This window comes from Aythya marila, assembly GCF_965140915.1.
Source record: "Aythya marila genome assembly, chromosome: 1".
In the NCBI taxonomy this organism is placed as follows: Eukaryota; Metazoa; Chordata; class Aves; order Anseriformes; family Anatidae; genus Aythya; species Aythya marila.
In genome coordinates this window covers 75,600,457-75,623,325 of record NC_139042.1, presented here as the reverse complement: position 1 = coordinate 75,623,325, position 22,869 = coordinate 75,600,457, and the positions used below count along the sequence as shown (strand labels likewise).

General features: G+C 36.4%; 1 protein-coding gene across 4 annotated transcripts in view; it reads left to right on the top strand.

Annotated features, from left to right (window-relative positions):
* Positions 1 to 22,869, top strand: part of ANOS1 (anosmin 1) — a 137,297-nt gene that overhangs the window by 61,948 nt on the left and 52,480 nt on the right. For all 4 annotated transcript variants that reach the window (XM_082758162.1, XM_082758160.1, XM_082758161.1 and 1 more), the window contains exons 3-5: positions 12,006 to 12,068; positions 15,327 to 15,549; positions 20,786 to 20,970. In XM_082758162.1, coding sequence (XP_082614288.1) covers positions 12,006 to 12,068; positions 15,327 to 15,549; positions 20,786 to 20,970 — 471 coding nt within the window. The remainder of the gene's footprint in view (positions 1 to 12,005; positions 12,069 to 15,326; positions 15,550 to 20,785; positions 20,971 to 22,869) is intronic.

Genomic DNA, 22,869 nt, shown 5'->3' with positions numbered 1-22,869 from the left:
ATTCCTCTGAGAGCTTGCTCAAGAGTCCCATTAAGATGAATGGCAGAAAAGCAGATGAAGCATTACATGTCCCAGATTTCCACTTCACATTTTTTGCTGTGTTACAGCATCGCATTTATGACAATTATATTCTGTTTCATTATCTAAGCATCTGCACACTATGATAGGTCACTTTAGGATGACTAGGAGTGTATTACTATCAGTCTTTCTCTTTATGTATTGTAGTCTGTGATTGGAAGGATCAGTATGTTTTAGTAATGTTAGAAATCAGTGGATAATGAATCAAAATACTCAGCTTCCAAGATGAAGTAAAAAAAACAACACAACACACACACAAAAAAAACAACAGCAACAACAAAAAAAAAGATATATATTCAGCCACACCTGAAATTCTTTTAGGAACGATATCTGCCATCTAAATTTAAGAAGAATTGTGCTTGCCCAATTAACATTCTGAATTTATACTGTAAAGTAATGCAGTGATACCTGTTTGAGCCACAGAGGTGAACTACTGCATTGATGAATGCTGAAATCAGAAGCTGTTCCCGACAGTCTGGTCAGCAGAATCATATTCCTTTATGTCCTGAGACTGGAAATGGCCATTGGTCTAGCCCAAACCTGCTGCCAGGGAAAATATATCCATCTCAATACTTCCAACACAAGGCTGAGGACAGTTTATTACATTCTGCGATGGTGTGATCCAAACTATTTATTTATTAACTCAGCTGCCAGTTTGTCCTGCTTACCTCTCAACACCATAATGTCAAACTTTATTACTCAGCCTAGTAGTGAAAATGAATCAGTATTTGTTTTTTAGACGATGGTTTTATGACTGGTTTAAGCTGTTGTAAGTGCAAGCTATCAATTAAAGAGGTGTTTACACACTCCTCTCTCCTTCCCTTTTGCGCATATCCCTGCCCCAGACAGCTTGTTTTTATGAGGCTACTGAGTGAGCTGAATGGGGAAGTTTACTTGGCTAAGAACTGATTACTTTTTCATCTAGGGTCTCTGCTTCAGCTCATTTCCATTTGAAGGATTGCTAGTCATGGTTCATGACTGCCTGTCTTCTGGTGGCATGGATTTAGATTCGCTTATGCCTACAATGTAACTATAACCTCAAAAGCCTAGCAATTAGAAGACTAACCAAGAAATTTAGCATGAAAGTGTAGTCTTTTTTGCTAATGTGTAGCATACATTGAAAAAAAGTAGTTGAGAGTAATTTATTTAATAACCTTTGAAAGAAATTCCTTTGAAGCAAGATAGCTATTTCAGGTCACTTAGTTTGAAATTTTTAAGGTATTCGGGCACTTAATTATTTAAATCACAAATCAATTTTTTAATCATATATGAAACTCTCCAGCTTTTAAAGTATTATCCAGCAATGTTTATTCCATGAATTGTCATGTAAACTGATAGAATTTTAATCTTTTTTTTTTTTTTTTCTTCAGTAGATTGTGTTAAGATACATGAAGAGATTATTGAAAAGGAAATACATTATCTCCTTTTACAATAGATTCAATGGATACAATAGGAATTCTAAACATGGGGCAGAAAAACATTCTTTGTGTAGTGGGAATATATTTAGAAAATGCCAAGATAAGTGTAGAGCACTTAACAGAGATTCCATTTACATCTTTTTTTTTTTTTTTCCTTTGTTCTTATACTTGAAATTAATTGAATTTTAACTTCTATTTCCTATAGAATGAAGTTATATTTCTATTACTTATAATCCTGATACTTTTTAGAAACACCATATTGTTTGCTTATTAAACCACCTTTGCTGTTTTTTGTAACTTTGCATGTATTTTAAAACAAATAGAAATGCAAATTCATTTTCCTTAGATCCATTTATTTATTTATTTATTTTACTTCTTCTCACCCACACAAATATGTATCATTAGTCTACTTATTTCCGGTCTTTAGTTTTTTTCCATTAAAGCAACAAGTGTAACTCTGAATACACTGAAAATGTTCTAGACTTACTATTACTAGCTTGATCTGCCCATCAAAGTGGTGGACAACAGATTTAAAAATATTTAGGCCAAGCAATAGACATGTAATGTAAATTGCTTGCTTCAGAGTAGGGGATGAATTTTTTTTTTTTTTTCAAGACAATCTCCTTCTCATTTTTCTGTTCTTTTTCCTCCCCCTTTGCTACAACTGCATGAAGAGGGAGGCACAGATGCCTGCTGCCAGAATGTGATACTTAACCTGACCATCAAACAAGCCTCACAAAGGAAGGCTTTTCAGGTCCCCCAGTGAAACAACCACTGCATTTTATTATGGCGTGAAATTAGAAGTGAAAAGCCCTATGTCTCTTGCTATTTAGTAATGCGGAATATGTCGTTTCTGATGGTGATGGTCGTGCTGGGAGGGAAATAGAAAGCCAGAGAAGGGAAACAAAGTAACAATTTAGACAAAAAGACCCCCCCCCTTTCCCTCTTTTTTTTTTTTTCTTTCTTCGTCTCCGATTGTTAGGTGGTCTATAAAACCATACTGCGGTAGATACAAGCAAAAAGAACATTTAGTTGCGGCTCTTTCATTCAGAAATGTATGTGTGAATTTGCAGGATGATATACAAGGAGAGTCATCTGCTATCAGAGGAGTTGACTAGTTTAACTCATTTATAAAACAGCAACAAAAAACTTGACTGTGCTTGGAGAGAACAGTGCTGCTCTGATAGACACTCAAGTTCCATGGCAAGATGGTGTTTATAGCAAGACTGTGTGTGGTTATCTGAAGCTGCCTTTAACAGATTGGAAGGGGAAAGTGCCAGCCTGAAGAGGTTTTCCTTTTTCTGTTTGGGAATAAAAGAATCTTGTTTTCTCAATGAAAATTCTGTGCATATCTAAGATGTCAAAATATTTATGATCACTTTTAATTTAAAAGTATTATGTAATCTAATCACTAAAGCAAATAGACAAGCATTAAGAAATGAAATACAGTATAAGAAAGATGCAATTTAGAATGCAAGATGGGCTTCTTTTACAGTCACCATCAGCCAATCATTATAGCTACTGCTGAAAACAAATTGTGACAGCCTATCCAGTGGGGATGGGACATACAACATGCAACAGGGAACAGTGATCTAGAAATTAAGAACATACAATGCAAAAATTTCTGCCATGTTGCTTGCTCTCTAAATTATAGGAGCAAATCTTGGAGAAGCTTTAAAAGGAAAAGAGTTGTTGTCACAGATCCATGATACATTGATGTAACAGATACAAACATAATAGATCATTGTATTGGTAAACTGCAATGCAGGACTGCAGCCTGAAACATGAAAGTTCAGCCAAGAATTAGAACTACTACTGTTTTCTAATTCATTTAGTTCACTTCATTATTTGCATCCTGGCTTGTATAAGAAGCAGTGTAGCTAGCAGGGCTAGGGAATTCATTGTCCCCCTGTACTCGGCTCTGGTGAGGCTGCACCTCAAGTACTGTGTTCTGTTTTGGGCCCCTCACTACAAGAAGGACATTGAGGTGCTCGAGAGAGTCCAGAGAAGGGCAATGAAGCTGATGAGGGGTCTGGAGAGTCTTATGAGGAGCAGCTGAGGGAGCTGGGATTGTTCGGCCTGGAGAAGAGGAGGCTCAGGGGCGACCTTATCGCTCTTTATAGGTACCTTAAAGGAGGCTGTAGCAAGGTGGGGATTGGTCTGTTCTTCCACGTGCCTGGCAACAGTATGAGGGGGAATGGGCTAAAGTTTCACCAGGGGAGGTTTAGGTTGAATATTAGGAAGAACTTCTTTACTGAAAGGGTTGTTAGGCATTGGAATGGGCTGCCCAGGGAAGTGGTTGAGTCACCATCCCTGGAGGTCTTTAAAAGACGTTTAGATGTAGAGCTTAGGGATATGGTTTAGTGGAGGACTTGTTAGTGTTAGGTCAGAGGTTAGACTAGAGGAGGTCTTGGAGATCTCTTCCAACCTAGACGATTCTGCGATTCTGTGATTACTGGTAGTATAGTAGCAACACTACTACAGGTTTCCACACACAAGAAATAGCTCAGAAGGTGGAAGGCACTAAGCAATTCAGGCTATTATCACTATTGGAAAGAAATCTAATACAGAAGCCCTTCTTAACCTTTTTAAATGATCTCTCTTCATTCCATATAATATAATTTATGCACTCTGACATAGTATATATATCTTGTGTGCATGAGTGCTCCAGGCTTGATTTGCTGCTTCATAGCATTTTGCCCATTCTAATGCCTTATATCTCGACAGGTGAAATGTTAGAATGTATAGATTTAGAATAAGGTCTAGGAGGAGTTTTGGAAAAAGATAAGTAAGTGGCATTTGATACAGTACATAAAAGCAGGTCACTAGGAGAATAGGAAAAGAGTCTTTGTGGCAGAAGTTTGGATAGTTTGAATAAGATTAATTCAAACACTTTTAAGGACAGAGAAGATTGGTAGAGGAAATAAAGGTGTGAAAGAACGAGACCATAAAAAATAATATTATCTGTTGTCACAGATCCATGATACATTGATGTAACAGATACAAACATAATAGATCATTGTATTGGTAAACTGCAATGCAGGACTGCAGCCTGAAACATGAAAGTTCAGCCAAGAATTAGAACTACTACTGTTTTCTAATTCATTTAGTTCACTTCATTATTTGCATCCTGGCTTACATCCTATTTACATCCTGTGTAGGAAAGAAGTTGTGGTGGAATAACTACAGTGCATAAGCATAACCAAAATATTTGCACACATTATAAACATTGAAAAAGAACTTCAAGGTGATCAGAAAGTGCCATTAGGGCATGTCCCTTCAAGGAGAGAAGTCCCTTATTTAAGGCCCTTCTTTAGAGAAGAGCTCATTGCTTATACAAGACAAAACAGCTTCAGCAGGCTGAAACAGGATGCTCCATCAAATACTTCGTATTTTGTGGATTAATCTCAAATGTAGGTAGTTTAGGTTCAATTCAGTGTTTCAAAATCAGGCAAAATAAGAACTCAAAGTTGTTTTTTGGTGACTACCTTAGACTCTTGGCTATGAGGTGGGGAAAAGGAGGAAGGTATGTCTCTTGATTTCTTCTGCTGGTATAAAAACTCTATGAATACACTTTAACAACCATTGATCAGGAATGATCTAATGTCTGGGAGCCAATTTTCTGTTGACAGAGATAGCCATGATTTTTATTTGGTAACAAAGAACAGAAACATGAAAAGCATCCTAGGATTGTTGTTCTGTCCTTTCAAACAAACGGTTCTGGTAAAGTTTGACATGCCAGGCAACTAAACTATGCAAATAAATATCAAGCTGTCAGTGTTAAAAGTTATTTTCACTCTAAAAGATTTGAAAAAGATTTAAAAGTTTAAACTGCAACATTTTAGCTAAAGTGCGATGATATGACTTCTCTTATTTATTTATTTATTTATTTATTTATTTATTTATTTATTTTCTGAATAGTAATTTACTTTCCATATATTTTATGTTAAAATATTTCTTTCATTTGCAACACATTCAGTGATTCTCACCTTCAGTATATGTATCAGTTAGTTTTCATTTTGTTTAATTCTGGGAACTCACAGCAAAGGCTACACAGACTTCCAGAAAATTTGACCTGATGTTCTTGGCATGGGTCGTAGTCTTTTTGGTGCTCTGATGCTGGATATGGATATTGTGGATATTTGAAGTGGTGACTTTTCAGAGATCAGTGCAAGCAGAACAACATTTTCCCCCAAATTTTTGAAACATAATGTCAATTTTAGGAACAAAGCCTGTAATGCTACTTGGTATATGCAGAGGCCCAGACAGACTTAACTGATATGCTATGTCTATCCGTTTCCCTAGCTCTGTTCCAGGAAATATTAATTCTGATCCTAAGTAATAAAGCTACATTTATTTGCTTAGAGTGTTGATAGGAATTTTTTTTTTTGTTCAAATTGCTAACACTTAAAATGGTGGTATTGTTACCCCTGATACTTTCTACTGAAAAAAATAGGTAATTAAGAAAAAGGAAATGATTATTTCAAGCTCGGGTGTTTGTTAGATATCCAGCAATTCCAGTTCTGAAAATCGCCTGTACCATATCTACTGCTCTGGTATTTGCAAGTTTGCATAACAGGAGAGCACTAATACCCATGTGTGCTTTTAGTGCCCCCACGTCTAAATAAAATACACACATCAAATGCAGCACATCAAATGCAACTGTTTGCTGTAGCAATTTAAACAGCTCTGCTTGACTTTGCAGCCAGTATAGGTTCGCAGAAATACTCCATTCTGCTGTGAAAACGGCCATTATGTTGTGACCATTATGACCATTCAAATAAGTGCTCCACTCTCTAAAGTGCTGGTTAGCAGATGATTGCACCTAAATCAGTTATAGTTTGCTTCGGAAACTGTATACCTAAGCCTTGTAAAAAGCTGAGTAGAGAGAGACAAAATTAAGGGTTTGTCCCCCTCTCTGCCCAAGTAGCAAGGTACGGCTTTGAAGAAGCATGTCAGCATGCTCTCCTTCTCCTGCTTATTTGGATATTATTTTGAATAATATATAAATATATTTTTTCTGTTACATTCAGAATTTGCAGTTGGAAAATCTGTAATTGTGTTCTACAGAGTTTGGTGAAACAGAGGTTTTAGTGGTTCTGTGACCCTGGCAGTCCCATCTGCAGAAATAATTTACGTTTATTATGAGCACAATTTTTGGATGTTGAACCAGAATTAAAATTGTTTAATGCTGTTTTGAATGTAATTTCAGAAAAATATTTCAGTATTAACCCAATTTTGAGATAAATAAAGGTTGTTCATACCTTTCAAGAAGCCAGATAGAGTATAAGTTTGAGGTTTATATAATAGTATTATATAATAGGAAGATATGCCATCTACCATCTTTTTTTGTTTGTTTGTTTGTTTGTTTGTTTTAAAAAAAAGGAGAGAGAGAAAGAAACTAATTCCTGAAAATTAAGTAAAACAAATGATGCATTATAAGTTCACCATTTCTCCTGATTGTATGCATCTTCCTTACATAACAATTATCAAAAATAAATCTTAATTGTATATGTAGTGATATATTTCGAAACTCTGTTACACAGCTTTTGGTAGTGTTTTCATAATGGATATAACAAATACTGCAAGGAAATGCAGCTCTCTTTCTTGTTGACTAAGACTGCTGCTGGATGGCTTGTATTGCCTTTTACTTTCTGATATTAGTGCTCAATATAAAATGTTTTATTCTTATGACTTAACCCTTAGAGCTTTAATGTCAAATTGCTCTGGATGAGGTCATGTAAGTAAACTAGAGAAGTCTATTAGGGTGTTGGTCTCAGAGGCCCCATGAATCCCAACCACTGAAGTTACACCCTTGCATGATGTGGTATAATATAATGCAATGGTGGCTGTGTAGTTGATGTTTACTATCCCTATCTGTCCTCACTTGCTCCTGTCAGATCTGGGAGGTTTGCACTGCAGTACTAATTTAGAATAAATTAGTGGTCGCAGAAGGTAACACATTCCACATTAGTAACCTGTTCCTTGTCAGCTGGACCATCACAGTACACATCAGGATGTTATCAATACAGAATTATAAAAAATGTTTTAAAAAAGACAAAGAAGTGCTCTTTAAAGGGATTTTAAAGACCTAGATTGCTCTAACCAAGTATGTATAATTCAAAATACATCAATACTAAGATTTCTTCCTTGAATGGAACAGTATTTTTTTCCTAATTTGATTGTCTCATTGTTAATAGATCTATAGTAATATCTCAAGTGTTTACACCTATGTGTGTGCTCATATACACAAATGGATTTTGAAGGTTGGCCAGTACTTTCTGTTAGCTCTCCTCCCTGCCCTTGCTGCATAGTTTAGCAGTCATCAACAACACTGCCAAGGCCTGGATGGAGAAAGCAAGCCTACAACTCCCAGGATTAACCACAGGAGCTGACCAAACAGGTGCTTTAGTAGAATTCAGTTTAGCAAGGCCATGTCATTGACACCCATCATATTCTGAGGAGTGCCATGGCCCACAAAGTCTGAGTTTCCCCTCCCTCTACAGGCAGCCATGTCCCTCTGGCACTCATGTTACCCTCACCATGGGGCTAGGGCCGGGCAACCAGTGGCCAGCAATGGTGCATCCTGCCTGCCTGCCCGTTGCCTCTGGTCTGGCCAATCAGCCATCTAGGCAGCATGGCTTAACTCCTGAGGGCAGGTGGCGATGACTGCCTGCAAGGCATTTCTCATTACATGAAACAGTCAAGGACAGCTGTTTCTGGGTCTAGATTCCTCCTTATTTTTCAGTGTCTTTTTAACAAGTACACATGTTCACACTTGTCTCGAAAACCTGAATGCATTTGCCTGCTGGATGGGAATGGTTTTCTCAGGGGTTTTCTAGGTATTTCCTCAAAATTCTTTGTATTGGTGTGAAATGGTGTATGCTTTCCCTTCAGACATCAAGGCATGATGAAATGACTCCTATCAGTCTGGGGAGCTTTGGGTCAGGTCTTTGCTGAATTGCATTCAAGTTGTTGGAAATGTCATATCCAAATTTTATATTTTGAGATTTTTTTTTTTCTTTTTTACTCTATTCTCTGAAGACTTAGATTTAAGAAAACTGATGCTGTTGCAACTAGTTCTGACTCACATTTTCTTGATTTTAATTTTTATTATGCAGTGACAGATACCTGTCAGAAAATCTTAAGTTGTCAGTGTAAGGCCTGATTCTGCTTTTTCTTGAGAGAATTTTCAACTTTGTGTTTGCCCTAGCTAGGTGGGCTAAAAGTGGTGAAGAGCTATGTTGGAGGGAGAAATGTTTTACTTCAGTATGATCCAGAGCACTGCAAGTATCTTCTTCGGTAGCTTAAAAGTGGTGATTCTTCCACCGTATTTAGCACTGATGAAGCCTTACCTTAAATATTATGCGCAGTTCTGGGCTCCATGATACAAAAACCGTGTTACAGTATTTGAAAACGTCCAGAGGAGGGCAGTAAAACTGGTAAGAGGACTGGAAGGCATGTCCTGTGAGAAGAGGCTGAGAACACTTGAACTGCCCGGTCTGTGGGAGAGAAGGCCTCAGTGACCTCAGTGCTCTCTGCATCCTTCTGAGGAGGGGAAGTGGAGAGAGAGGCACTATTCGCCGTGTTAACCAATGACAGGATGCAAGGAAACTGCAAAAATCTGCACCCGGGGATGGTCAGACTGAACATTTGGAGAAATTTATGGGTGGTCACACACTGGAATAGGCTTCCTAGCCAGATGTTTGGATGCCCTGTGCCTGTCAGTGTTCAAGATACACTTGGATAATGATCGTGTTTAGTTGCTTTAGCTTTTGGCTAGTGGTTGGGCAGTTGGACTAGATGATCTGTGAAGGTACCGTACAGCTGAACTATTCTACTCTATTCTACTCCATTTTATTCATCTTGATGCACATTCATAACAAAGCATGTCAAAAATGAGAAACCCTTTGTAGATGAAACTTAAGATGTCTGGAAAAAGAAAGTAATTTATGTATACAGCAGCCCTTCTTCAGACCTAGGTTGTACATTGGATCTGGCACATGTTTCCCTCTCCAAATAAAAATATCGGAAGAGAATTCATGGAGAAAATAAGGTATCTCTTTTCCTGAGATTATTGCCATTCAGAGGGCAAAACTCACTATCTCAATATCTCATCTGTTTCATGGTTTAATTCAAGGACTCAAAGATGAGAGATGTAGATTAAGATTCCAGCTCTTCCATGAGTTTCCTTTCCATTCCTCAGCTTCCCCACCATAAGGGAACCTCACAACAGAATAGCTAACAGGATAAACATAAAACTCAGTGTTTATGAGGTGCTCTCATCTACGTTATTGCAAGCTTAATTTCTATCTTTTTAGAAGGACAATCCCAAACAATTCTAGTGCAAGGTTATTGGTAACATTGCTGTCAGCTACCAGTTTTTCTCCAACCTACAAAAAAGTACAGCTCCACTGAAGCTGCACAGTTGGCTTATACACCAGCCCAATGTGCTAGACTAAGTCCAGTGCTCTGTCAAGTCCTCTTACAACAGGAATATAGAACATCATGACTTTTTGTCCATGTAGTTGAGGGTGTATACTCCAGTCAGTGCCTGTGAAGCTTATGATGGAGACTTTTGGCTAGCTACATTATCTTTTTCTCATTGGAGTATTCTGAGGGCAGTCAGATGGCAGGATACTGCTCTGACCTCATTCATTTTGTCGTTCCTTCCTTTGAAGCGTCTGAGCTAAAATGCCCATCAATAATGCCTTTTCTGGTGGCAGGAGATGCTGGGTCCAAAATGAAAATATTCTGGTCTGTCCTGAATGAGTATTGAAACAGAACAGCTGCCAGACAAAACATCAAATGCTGGAGCCTACTTACAGTGTGAGTAAAGACATCCCTGTAGAAACATTGAACAAGCCTCTCTGAAATATAGCATCTTGGTAATTCCTTCCATGCATATCAAATATTTTGCTTTACAACATGCAAGGAGGGTGGTCCAGCAATACAGTCAGCATGAACTTGATCCTGGTCCTCATCTCAAGCTTGTGGCAAGATTCTGGATATGCTGGTTTAGATATAGTCTTTGTGGCTGTGCAACATTGAAAGAAGAATTGGGAAAAGGCAAAGGTAGGGAAATCCTGTCAGCACTGGGAATCACTGACAAAGTCCCAGTGAGATTAAAAGGTTGTCCATTGTGTTTTTACACCACTTATACCTCTGTAAGTCATGGCTAAATCTATCACATAGTTAGGAGAGCTGTAAAATAGGAATGATCATGGGATTGGGCTCCAATGTACACTAACTCACCACAAGATGAACAACACTCTGGATTTTATTAAACTTCCTGACTTAAATGATATTTTATAAGGTATCCTTCAAATTACTCTGTATACAGCACATTGTGGATTTTGAAGGGCTAAAAGTTGGATCTGAAATACCAGTATATGTATTTTTAACAAATGTTTGAGTGGTGTTTTGCATTCCTGAAGTATGTAACCTCTGTGAATAATGGTTTTATTACATTTTCAGGCTTTGTTGCCAGTAAGAAAAATGTTTAACTTTTAAAACACTTTTTTTTTTTTTTTTTTTTTTTACATTAGTGATACAGGTGGACAGCTGTTCTGAGATATAGCCTGTATGTGTTCATGCTTGTTTTTGAATAGTATAAATGTAGACTCATCCAAACTAATACTATATGTAAGAGAAACAAATAATACAAACACATGTCAAATGACATGAATTGTATGTCAAAGGCCTTTCTTTTTGGTTCAGTAAGTATCTTTCTACTGTTAACAGAAAGATTAGGTGTTATTGACTCCCTGGTAATTTCCAGGTTCATCTGTCTAACAAAGGAAGAAAAAAGGTTTCTGAATGTGAGTTTAAATTTATGTTTCAGCCACAGTAAATACTCTTAAAGATTTTTCTTGATGCTAATGCTGTGAAGCTTGACTCCTGTTTGCAGAGTTTGAATATAAACTCACTGTATATCCATTATATTAGAGGTTGAAGGTGAAGAAAGGATAATATGATACTTGAAATAAAGTGGTTTTGCTAACAGACCAGGGAACATTGTCTATTTATATGGGAATAGTGGCTAAATCTCTGCTGAGTTTACTCCATAGCTTGATGAAATAGCTTCTTGCTTGGGAAGACAATGTGCCCATCTAATCTTGAGGCTAGTCAGTGAGAAGAAGATTTAACTTTCTGTAGTTTAGAGTAATACTTTTGACATTGGTCTGTGATCCAGTGACATGGTGTTAAATATTATTAGGAACCTAGATTCAGTAAGGCAGAAAATAGGATGGCATATATATAAGTGAGGCAATTGGCTTGTACAGTAAGAAATGCTGAAAATGTTTCTTGTAATCTAACCATGGCTTGGCATGACCTTGCTTTGACACCAAGGCTCAATGACACAATCTTATCCTCAGGAGAAGTGGATTTTAAAAGCCTGTTATTAACTTCCTATGGGCCAAACAAACAACCGGAGAAGAACTAGGGTCATTTGTGGATGTTTATTTCTTTCTCTTCCTGACACTTTCCCCCACTGACTCTTCCTAGTGCCTGGAGCCCTGCAAAGAATCCTGGGATTTGAAGAAAAACCATTGCCAAAGCTTCTGTGAGGTATGTCAGCCCAAGGGCACTCTTTCGCACTTTGTTCTAGCTGTCTCTTTCACTGAAATTATTAGAGGTGTTAGCTTTAAGGAGACAGCTAACAAACATGGGATTTTTTATAGCATTCACCTTCATTTGAATGGATACACATATAACTATTTAGCCATATAATGTTTGAGTAAAAAAATTATATATTTTTTTTCCTGATCTCAACTTGAAGTTTGAAGTGTTATTCAGTCACGCTTACGTAATTTCTCTGAGAAAGTGCTGTTAAAACCCTCTTATAAACTGCTACTTCTCCCACATTCCTCCTTTCTTTTCCAGCCGTGTGGAGGAAAAAGAGTAAGAGCATCTTTGTTTAAAAGACAAAATGTCACAAGTGTGGAAATCTTTGTGCGGGGTCACTAGAAAAGGTTGGCCTTTCTATATGTGAAAGTCAGTCTGATTTTTCAAAGAATATATCCCCAGGAGTAACTGGATTCAGAGGGCAGGCATCAGAATGCTTAGTTCTTCGGGAATAAGTCTTTGGGAAACTGTTTATGCATAGTGTTTCAGAATAACCTTGTGAATAAACAAGCTTAGATCAGTTAAACTCACACACAAGAGAAAATTTATTGGATTTGAAACATAGCTTCTGCTGAGTTGGTGGAAGTCACATGTTACAATCCTTAACAGATTTTTAGTACAAAGTGAAAACATCATCCCAGTAGAAAGTTGATTTATTGTAACCAAATCAATATAAAGATACACCTTTATTCAAATCATTTAACATGTGTGTTTATGAAGATTTTCAGCCTTTCCTGCAAAAAATTAAAATGATCTTAACTGATTGTGCCCTGAACTGATTTGACTCATTCCTTATCATTGTGAGCACTCTTCTGCTGGTAGAAGAGCATGTGTTATGTTTAAACAATTTAAATATCATGAAGATGATTAGGAAAAGCTGTCATTTCCACTAACAAAACTAATTTTTAGATCCAAATAACTACATGTAAGTAGGGAATAAGGGGTTACTAGTCTCTTTAGCTATGTTAGAAGAACAAGAATTTCTCATGAAAACCAATCCTTGTATGTGTTCTTTAACCAGAATCAGTTGCTGTTTCCTTATATAACAAAACTCTAGGGTAGTGTAATAACGCAGTTTTAGTGGGTTTAATTTATGTCATCCTCATATATCACTTCTCACTAAGGCTGTATGTTTCCAGATATGGGTGTAAATATGTATAAATTTGGTTTAAAAGGAAAACATTTGTAGAACACTGTTCTATTGTAGTTGAAAACAGTGAGCATCCCTCTTTGATTAGTGTTTTGTGGTTGAAGCTAAATTTAGAACTTCAAAAGCCAGTAATGAAGAGCAGCACATTTAGCAGCTAACTGAAAAATGAGCTGTGAAATAGGGTGAGGAAGAGAAGCCTTGAGGATGTATTATGCCTTAGGGAGCTATAAAGTTTTTAATTAAGTAGCTGCAAATTTGTGATGTTTTAGGATTTGAAATTTGCTTCACACACACAGACACACACACACAGGGATAATTTTCCTTTCCTCCAAACTCACGTATGCTCCACAGACATTATTTGATTGAACTGAACCAGGCTGTTTTCATTTGAGAGTGTTGCAATCTTTTTTGTATTCTTTATAAAATCTGGAAGCAAAATTTTAGCTTTTTATTTTCCAAGGTCTTGCACTGTATGCAATTTCTTACCTACCAAATAAGTATACTAGTGTTAGAGGAGGAACCTTGCAGCTTACCTGTCTCCTTTTTTTTTTTTTTTTTTTCCTTCTCATAATTATAATTTTCTGCTTGCTGGTTTAGCTTCTTAGGTGACTAAGTGGAATCAGGTATAGCCCAACAGGAAGAAAAGTAGGAGTGCATGTCCGAGGAACATTTGGGTCAATAGGAGAGAAAAGTGGACCGCTCATTTTGGCAGTTTACACTGGTTAAGCTGTATCAGCAAATGCATCCTTAAGAGTTGGATAAAAAAAAAATATCTGGATGACTCTATAGGATGAAGTGTGAGAGGTAACTTAGTGGTATGTTCCTGGACTTTGGAGTATAAACCGACACATACTCAGTGAACCACCTGGGCCTCCTTAATAGAGAAACGTCGTTCTCATTTTGCCAGAAATACGAGAATGGTATAAATTAGAAAGTATAATATTTGAATATGGGAGAAAACATTGAAGCCATGTGAATAATTGGATGGAGAGTAGGTTATAGTTTTTGTGTAAGCTTAAGAATTTGTTCATCAGATCTTTCTGAGTAGATGACTTTTGGTTCCTCTAAAATGGGAAGAAAGCGTATAGATAACTCCAGTTACATGGTTTGCTTACCTACAGTTCCACCAATAATTTTGAGGGATTTACCGTACCTGGTTTTGCACCAAACTAATAAAGCACCAGCTAAAGAGGAGATGAAATCCCTGTGTCACACAGAATGACGTGGGGTACTAGAAGCTGTTTTTAATAATGTTGGAAATGAACGTTGCAAACCTCTGAATAGTACATATATAGTACATAAAATGTCTATGTTTTGAAACAATGTCTCCTGTAGCTAGAGCCTGATTTCACAAAGGTAACATTTGTTTTCATCTTTCAGAAATACATTTAAGAGTTATTTTAATCTGTATTTTCTGCTGATCATTGTATAAGAAATTTTATTCCAGTACCATGAAGAGTTATACAGTTATTAACATTTTAGCAAGAACATAAAGATGCTCTTCTCTTAGCCAACTCAGTTCAAACTGAGTATAAGTATAATCTAGGAAGATTTTACTTACTTATCTAGAGTGGCATTACATCAGATGCTGTGGGTAAAGTCTTGTGAAGTACAAAGGGAGGAATGTGGGACAGTCAGAAGAAAAAATAAAAGAAAAAGAAAAAAAAGGAAAGACCATTTGACCATTACTTTCCTTTGTTCTGAGATTTATTATTATTTTTTTTTTTTTCCCAAATCTGTTGTTGAGCAACTTTGTTGCCAAGCAGTGTGAGAAAAACAAGGGAAAGCTGGCAGATGTAAACAGCTTTATTCCATTAAAGATGGTGGTCTTACTTGAGGGAATACATAATTTTGTGTTTGGAATGCTTTTTTAGAAGCAACTTGAATATATAAATCTTTAGGGATAGTCTTGCAAAAGCTGAAAATCTGTGTTTTTCTTTAGGAGGTCTTGGAAAATGTACAACATTTTTTCTTCCCCCCCCCCCCTTTTTTTTTTTTTTTTATTTTTCCACTGCTGAAAACCTTATACAATTCCTTTGTTTTCACTTTAGCCTCTTTTCCCCAAGAAGAATTATGAATGCCTAACTAGCTGCGAATTCCTTAAGTACATCCTGTCTGTGAAGCAAGGGGACTGCCCAGCACCTGAGAAGGCCAGTGGTTTTGCAGCTGCCTGTGTTGAAAGCTGTGAAGCAGATAGTGAATGTTCTGGCGTGAAGAAATGCTGTTCCAATGGATGTGGTCACACATGCCAAGTTCCAAAAAATCTGTACAAAGGTAGAGATTATTATTAATATATACTCATACTAGGCTAATAACTTCAGGCCATAGTAAAGTCTCCTAGAAAACCATGACTTTTATGTCATGAGAGTTTGTATGGAGGTGAAGACCTTGAGGGAGCTGTGACTGGATACAGAAAGGATGGATGGATAGAAAAATGTTGCTTGAATTACTGATTTTTATTTTTATTTTTTCCTTATGAAGGTCATATCTGAAAATCTATGGAATGTAAACATGGCTATTATGAATCATCTTAAGTAGAATGAACTTGCCAGTTTAGGTGAAATCTCACTTAATTTGATGCAGATGAGAAAGAATGCAGCAGGAAAATATTTAATGATAAATAGTTCAAGTCATATTAATCACAAATGACATTTATGATTATAAGCCAAGTAGGTAGGACTACCAAATAGGAAGTGTGAGATAATAAGGTAAAGAACAAATCAATGCAGTATATTGGTGTTCTTAATGACCTAAGAATAAAATAGTGACAAATGATAGTGTCCACATATATATTACTGTATTACTTACATCTAGGGCACCATGAATTATTCAGAAGTTTTTAATTGCCTTGATTTGAGTCCTGAGATTCTATGAAAAAAGGTTTTCCTTTCTATCCATCAGCAAGAACATATAGATTAAAGAATGATTTGTGCTTAGACAAATTCCAGATTCTAATTTCTTATGATTAAATTAAAAATAAATAATAATAATAATAATAATAAAAAGTATTTATATGGAAATACTTTTAAAATGTGCTTCTATCACACAGTAATGACCATGTGTGAACCACACAAATTCTTGTTACACAGAATTTGAATATTTTGTTAGAAATCCATTCTCCTACTTTAGTGATAAAAAATAAATACTAATCAGTTATGCTCCTGATAGCTTGGGCTCTCCACGGAGATCCTAATCAGCAGAAGACTGAGCTAAGCTCCAGGCTTAGATCTGAATCCAGTTTTATTTCCATCTGCGGAGCCCCATTTGTTTGCAACCTTGAAAACACTGGGGATGAATATGTTTGAGTGAGGTCAGAATTGTTGCCCTTTCCTGGGGTATAAACCTGCTAACAGCATTTGAAATAGAACAGACTATAGTGATTTTATGTATGTTTGATAACAATAAATATCAGGTCTGTTTTGAAGTTGGAAGTGAAATATGTGAAAGAGACGGTGATTTGTTTCTAAGTTCATTCCATTAACTGAAATGTTGATCCTTGTTTTTGAATGTCCCTAGTGATGAGAATGTATGTCAGAAGTAATGCGCTTTGACTTTTGAAACCTGGGTTTGAATATACAGGGTTGGCCATCAGGAAACAGTCTAATTTACTTAAAAAAGTGAAGAAAATTTGATGTAGAAGTCATAGAGGTTGAGTAAGCATAACACTGATGAAGATGCTACTTGAAATACTTTGAACAGCAGGCACTGTGATCCAGATTTCCAATATAGAAGGGAAATTCTCTTGCTTCCAAGAAACTTCAGAGCAGCTTTGTAAAATTGTAAGGGATTAATACACTGTCATCCACACCACCTTTTAGAATAAAAATTATTAAAAAGGGATTATTTACTTCTTTCTTTCATCTTCTTCAGAAAATTGAATAGTGATAAACTCAGCATTTGTGTTGCATGTGTAATGGTTTACACGGTCGGGCTCCATACCACAATTACAAAATTGCATACTGCAGAGCATTCCAGTAAATGTGACAGCTGGAAAAGGTAAAAACAAAACTAGCAAACAAACAAACAAAACCAGATGGCATGCTTTTGGAGAGGATACAAGATCTGACAGGATATGATATGCTGTATAACTGCATACTGCAAAGTCTACTATTGCTCAACCTAATTATATAGAAACAGAATTAATCTTCTCTAAGATCTTATCACCTATCTGCAGGAGGTGCTTGCTTGTAAGAGCATATATGTCTTGCAAAGGAAGGACAACCCAATGCAGTACTGACTTCTCAGCTGATGAATTCAGCTAATTAGCCTCTTCAACCTGTCTTTCTGCAACAAAGGACAAATAGAAGCTGAGCAGGCTTGCTATTCATTTCCTCCAGGGGTAAATGACCTTCCTGTCACTAAGGAAGAGCAAACTCTGCAAGCATGACTAAGATCTAGTGAATAAGTTTAGTACTTATTCTTATCATTTTGACAGCACTCACAGCTAGAAAATGAACTCAGATTGAATCTAAAGAGTCTACATAAGTTGCTAGAGTTGCACTGTTGATCAAGCTCTAGAGATGAAAGTTACACCAGCAGATATAAAATACTCATCTGATTTAACTGGATTTGCCCTCTAGTACTGAGTACTAAAGCTGAATTCTAAAATAATATTAATACAAATACACTTGCACAGAAGTCACGTATTGAAAATGTCATTGGATTGAATGTACTTGTTTTCCCAGTTGTTTATTGGCTTGCATTCAGTATAGAGCTCAAATTGACATATCATTATATATTTATTTATTTATCTATTTATCTATTTATTTATTTATTTCATCCCTGTTAGGATTATTGCTACTCAGTTATGTAGTCTTCAAATTTTTGTTTCCCTTTGCTGGTGATATGAAATTTTCTGTCCTACTCATCTGTCACATCTACTTCCTTTACGTTGTCTGAATTAGTAAAGGACTTCAGAAAGTGTTTGTCCTTTCTCTATGGCCTACCTCTTCTTTTTTTTTTTTTTCCCTATGTGGATATAATAAAGTTATAAATTAACAGCAAGTATATAAAGTAAATTTGCTACTTGAAAGATGTAAGTGGGAGGAATATATCTGCTTAGAAATAAGCTTAAAAACACAGAACAAAAAGGAAGAAAAACTGATGTCTAACGTTTGATCACATTCACTTTGTCTAAATACACATATGCATCCCTAAGAAATGATGTGGACATGTATCTTTTTTTCCACACTCTGTTGTATACTGCTGAAAAATTACCTATGACCTTTTTCTTGTTCAGCAGTTAGTGGTCTCTCCAGTGTGAGAGAACACCAACTTCTGTGAACTTTCCAGGCCCCCTTTTTAAAAAAAGTTTCAGGGTTAGGCTGTCTAAACCAGCCTAACCAATTTTGTCTGGAACATGTTAGGGAGCAATTAATAAAGCAGATCAAACTGCAGATATGAGCAAAGTGAATTGTGAAGAGAATGTTGTGCCATGTAAAGGCTATGATGGTATGACAGTGTCATAATTGGATAGTTGGAGCCAGAACAGTCAACCAAAATTTAAAGGCTTTTTTCATGTTTCATGAAAAATAGTTTTGTATTAAAACAATTGTGTACAGTTTTAGAGGTGTTCATTTCTGAGTCTTCGAACAACTGCGTTTAGAATTGTACTGGTGACGTAGGTGTAACCTTTACTGTCTGAAACCCTTCCATAGAAGCTTCCTATGGAAGCTTCCTATATTTAAAATACAGATTCTTATGATGGAACAGTGTGCATTTATTTTTCATAGCACATAGCATGTGTGATTTGAAAGATACCTTTAGAAATGTTTTTTTCCTGAGCTCTGGTACTGCACATATATGAGAGTCAGTGATTTGAATTCTTAAAACACTACAGACTTCAGAGAACTAATTTGTCCCAGCATGATGAAAGGACTGACAATTTACGTAATAAAAAGCACATTGAAGAATGATTGGATCTACACATCTGGATATGAAATTGATGATGCTGGTTCTACAAAAGTGTTTCAAAATGCACTTGTGCGATGCTCTAGTCATTTATGCTGCTGCAATCCATCTGCACACAATTACATAACACCAGAGAGGCTGAGTAACTTGCAATCAAGTGAATCCAACTGCCCCTAATGCAGAGCAGATGGAAGTTTTCTTAACATGCAAATTGAAGAATTATTGTACATTATAATTAAAGAAGGATTTTCAAATATAGAAATTGGAACTGACATGATCTATGATGTTTGTTACACTAGGCTAAGGCATCTGGCTGTGGAATGATATCCAGAGTTTAAACTGTGGTGTTAACCAGAGTGGATTTTACTCAGGTTAATTTCAGGTTTCTTCAATGGTTAAAATATTGATTTTTATTGACTTGTAGCTAATCACTTAATCAGATTTGGAAGACATCTTAGAATATGAAAGCAGTTTGTTTACCTGCTTGGTACTCCAGCCATCTATGACAGACTGAGTAGAAACATTTATATTACAATTAATAGAACCAGTGCATACAGATGGACTTGTTGGCCCCCACTGAAATGGTGAAATAACACAAATTCATACAATAACTTGGTAAGAAGATTGTATGTCAGCATAAAAGTCTTATCTGTGACAAAATGATGCACAATCAACTATATGAGCTCCTAATAACTATCTAGGGAAAAATATCTAACACTTGATGTGTTGATTTAATCAAAAGATGCCAAATTGGAGGAGTTGTTTTTTCTTTCAAGCTACTGCAAATATTTTCCAAAAGGCAGTGTTATCAGGAGTACGAAAAACAGGAATAACTGTCCTTCAGTGACACATGTAATGAGAAATTACCATTACATTTTATAAAGAACTTATTTTTCCCTGTAGTGTAGAAGCACTTGGAATTACCTTTCTTAGATCTTTAGGGAAGAGTGGAGAGTGACATATCATACAGGATGGCTGCAAGCTGCTCAGGAGAAGGCAAACAGTATACTTGCATACATCAGACTAATGTAAAATGTATCAGATAATCCTGTTACTCTAGACTACACCAGTAAAGGCTTAGCTGAGGTCTGTGGCCAGTTTTAGGCATGACTTTGGAGAAGAGCTGTGTCCAATGGGAGAATCTCCACAGGAGAACTGCAAGAATTGCTGAATGACACTGTGGATATTTTATCATTAGATTTGTTTAAAGAAAAATTAGGTGAAAATCTGAATGACAGGTATAGATAGCTGCTTGGGATCAAAGGGTCTTTGTCCATCTTATCAAAGTATATCTGGAAACTCTGAGATAAGTTTTAGCTCACAACTTTCAGATTCTTAGTACCTTTAGTTTTTAAATTAAATAAATAATTGTAAGGATTTTTTTTTTAACAAATTTTAGTGTTGGCAGAGGTAGGCTTGTTGTGAACACTTCTGAATGCACATACTTATCAGCCTACCTATTTCCCCACTTTTACTCTTCCATTTGACAAACCATCTTTTTTATTAGTATATATATTTTTTAATACAGCTTCACCTACAGATGGTTTTATCTTGTTTTGTAAATTATTCAAATACTTTTGTTTGTATGTTCCTATTGCAGGTGTTCCACTGAAACCCCGGAAAGAGTTAAAATTCATAGAACTGCAATCTGGAGACCTGGAGGTGAAGTGGTCTTCAAAATTCAATATTTCCATTGAGCCTGTGATCTATGTTGTTCAGAGGAGGTGGAATCAAGGAATCCATCCTAGTGAGGATGACGCTACTAACTGGCAAACAGTGGCACAGGTCAGTTCTTGGTAAAATGTTAAGAATCCCTAGATTACAGACAATGATCTGAAGTTCCTCATAAGGTCAAAGAGTTAGGTCACTTTGTAAGTAAGGAGGTTGATACAGAGTGACCCCTTTCTAGGCTCTCTCTCTAAGTCACAAGCTAACCACAGGCGGGATCTTGCTCCAATGCTCAATGAGCTATTTTCCAGACTTATTCGGCAAAAATCAACTTTATTTATTTATTTATTTATTTATTTATTTCAACAAATATTTAGACTTACAGTTTTTCTGTTATAGAAACATCAAATGTTTTTGATATGTATAGAAAATGACATCATTAGAGATGTGTGAATATATTAGTAAAGAAGTAAATATTTCTTTCCTTGTCCCCTCAAAAAATAATACTCAGAGGTCTATATTTTCAAAATGAGTTTATTTTGTAGGTTTGTCCTCCACAGATAAAGATCTATCTGCTCGAGCTGGAGGCTTGATTTTCACAAGACAATGAGTGGTACTTTCTTGTAAGTACATACTTGTGATCTATTCAGATGCGAGTTCCAAAAAGCCATGAATCTCTTGAAAAATGTAGAGTTAGATAGCAAAATAGGAAGGAAGCATATGAGAGACATAGTCCTTTTGAAGTCAGTGCGCATGGTCTCCAAGGCATGGCTTGGGTCTTAGCAAAATGCTAAGAAATATAATTGATAAAAAATTTTCATTCAATTTTTAAAATCAAGAGTGTTAAGACTAAAACCTTTATTCTTTGTAAAGTCATTTTCTTAGATGTTGCTCTCCCAGTTCAGAAAAGCGCATGATGTCATGCTCTTATCACTCAGTGCAGTCCAGGTTGAAAATGTAAGATTCATGAGCAAATGTTTCTTAATGAGAAGCAGCCAACAGAGCATAAATTTTCACTTAGTTCCTTCCCAGTTTCAATCTGTTTTTTAACATGCTGACAGTTCACCTGTATGGCAGAGTTCCAGTCGTTTATCTTCAATGCTTCACCCTCATCCCTGCTGACAAGAAAAGCAAAATGCTGATTTTCAAAAGACCTGCAAAATGTCATTATAGCTAGGAAAAGGGAAAGAGGGAATAAATAGAATCATCCACAAAATAAAGTAAAGGTTTGAAGTTCTCTGGCAATCTGTGTCCATTCTACATTCAGATTGTGTAGGAAAAAGGTATCTTAAAATAATGTGAAGCTTGTGAAACTGAACACTCAAAAGTGAAGTTGTTAGCTTTAGTGCAGTACTACAGGGGACAGTCACAATGTTAGAGTCTTGCTCAGGAAAAATGACCTTCAACTAAGCCTGGCATGAAACCCAACCTATGCAATTGCATCCAAACGAACATGCACACCCTCACATCTGATAAAGTTGTAGCGACGTATTTATTGTCTCAGTTGATATGCAGGTCTTCAGTCTGCATTCTCCATATTCAGCAAAAATATAAATAAATAAAAATTTAAAAAGTGCCTTTTCTACTAGGAAAATAATAGAAAACATAAGCCAGATGTCAATTGCTCGTCACAGTTATCATGCTATGTATATGTGCTAGGCTGTAGAAACACAGTTCTTGCTGGTGGGTCTGGACTGCAAAGGTAGCAGCACACTGCTGTGCTTTTTCTCATCCCAGAAATAGACCTCATGCCCATTTCTGGAAGCAAGCAATATGTACAGTAGTGGAGCATATATGAGTCTCTTCCATCTCACAGGGATGTACAGGAGAGAGGGTTTTAGAAATGTGTTCCTGTGCAAGAATGGTAAGAATCCTGTCAGTTGTCTTTCCTGAGGGTCTGCCACATGCAGGCAGAAGGGCTGAGTTAATCACTATGGCAGGAGAAGCCTCCTCCAACTGACATCTTTTTGAGAACTTTGATGTCTCTACTGCATCATGAGAGATGTGTATTGGATT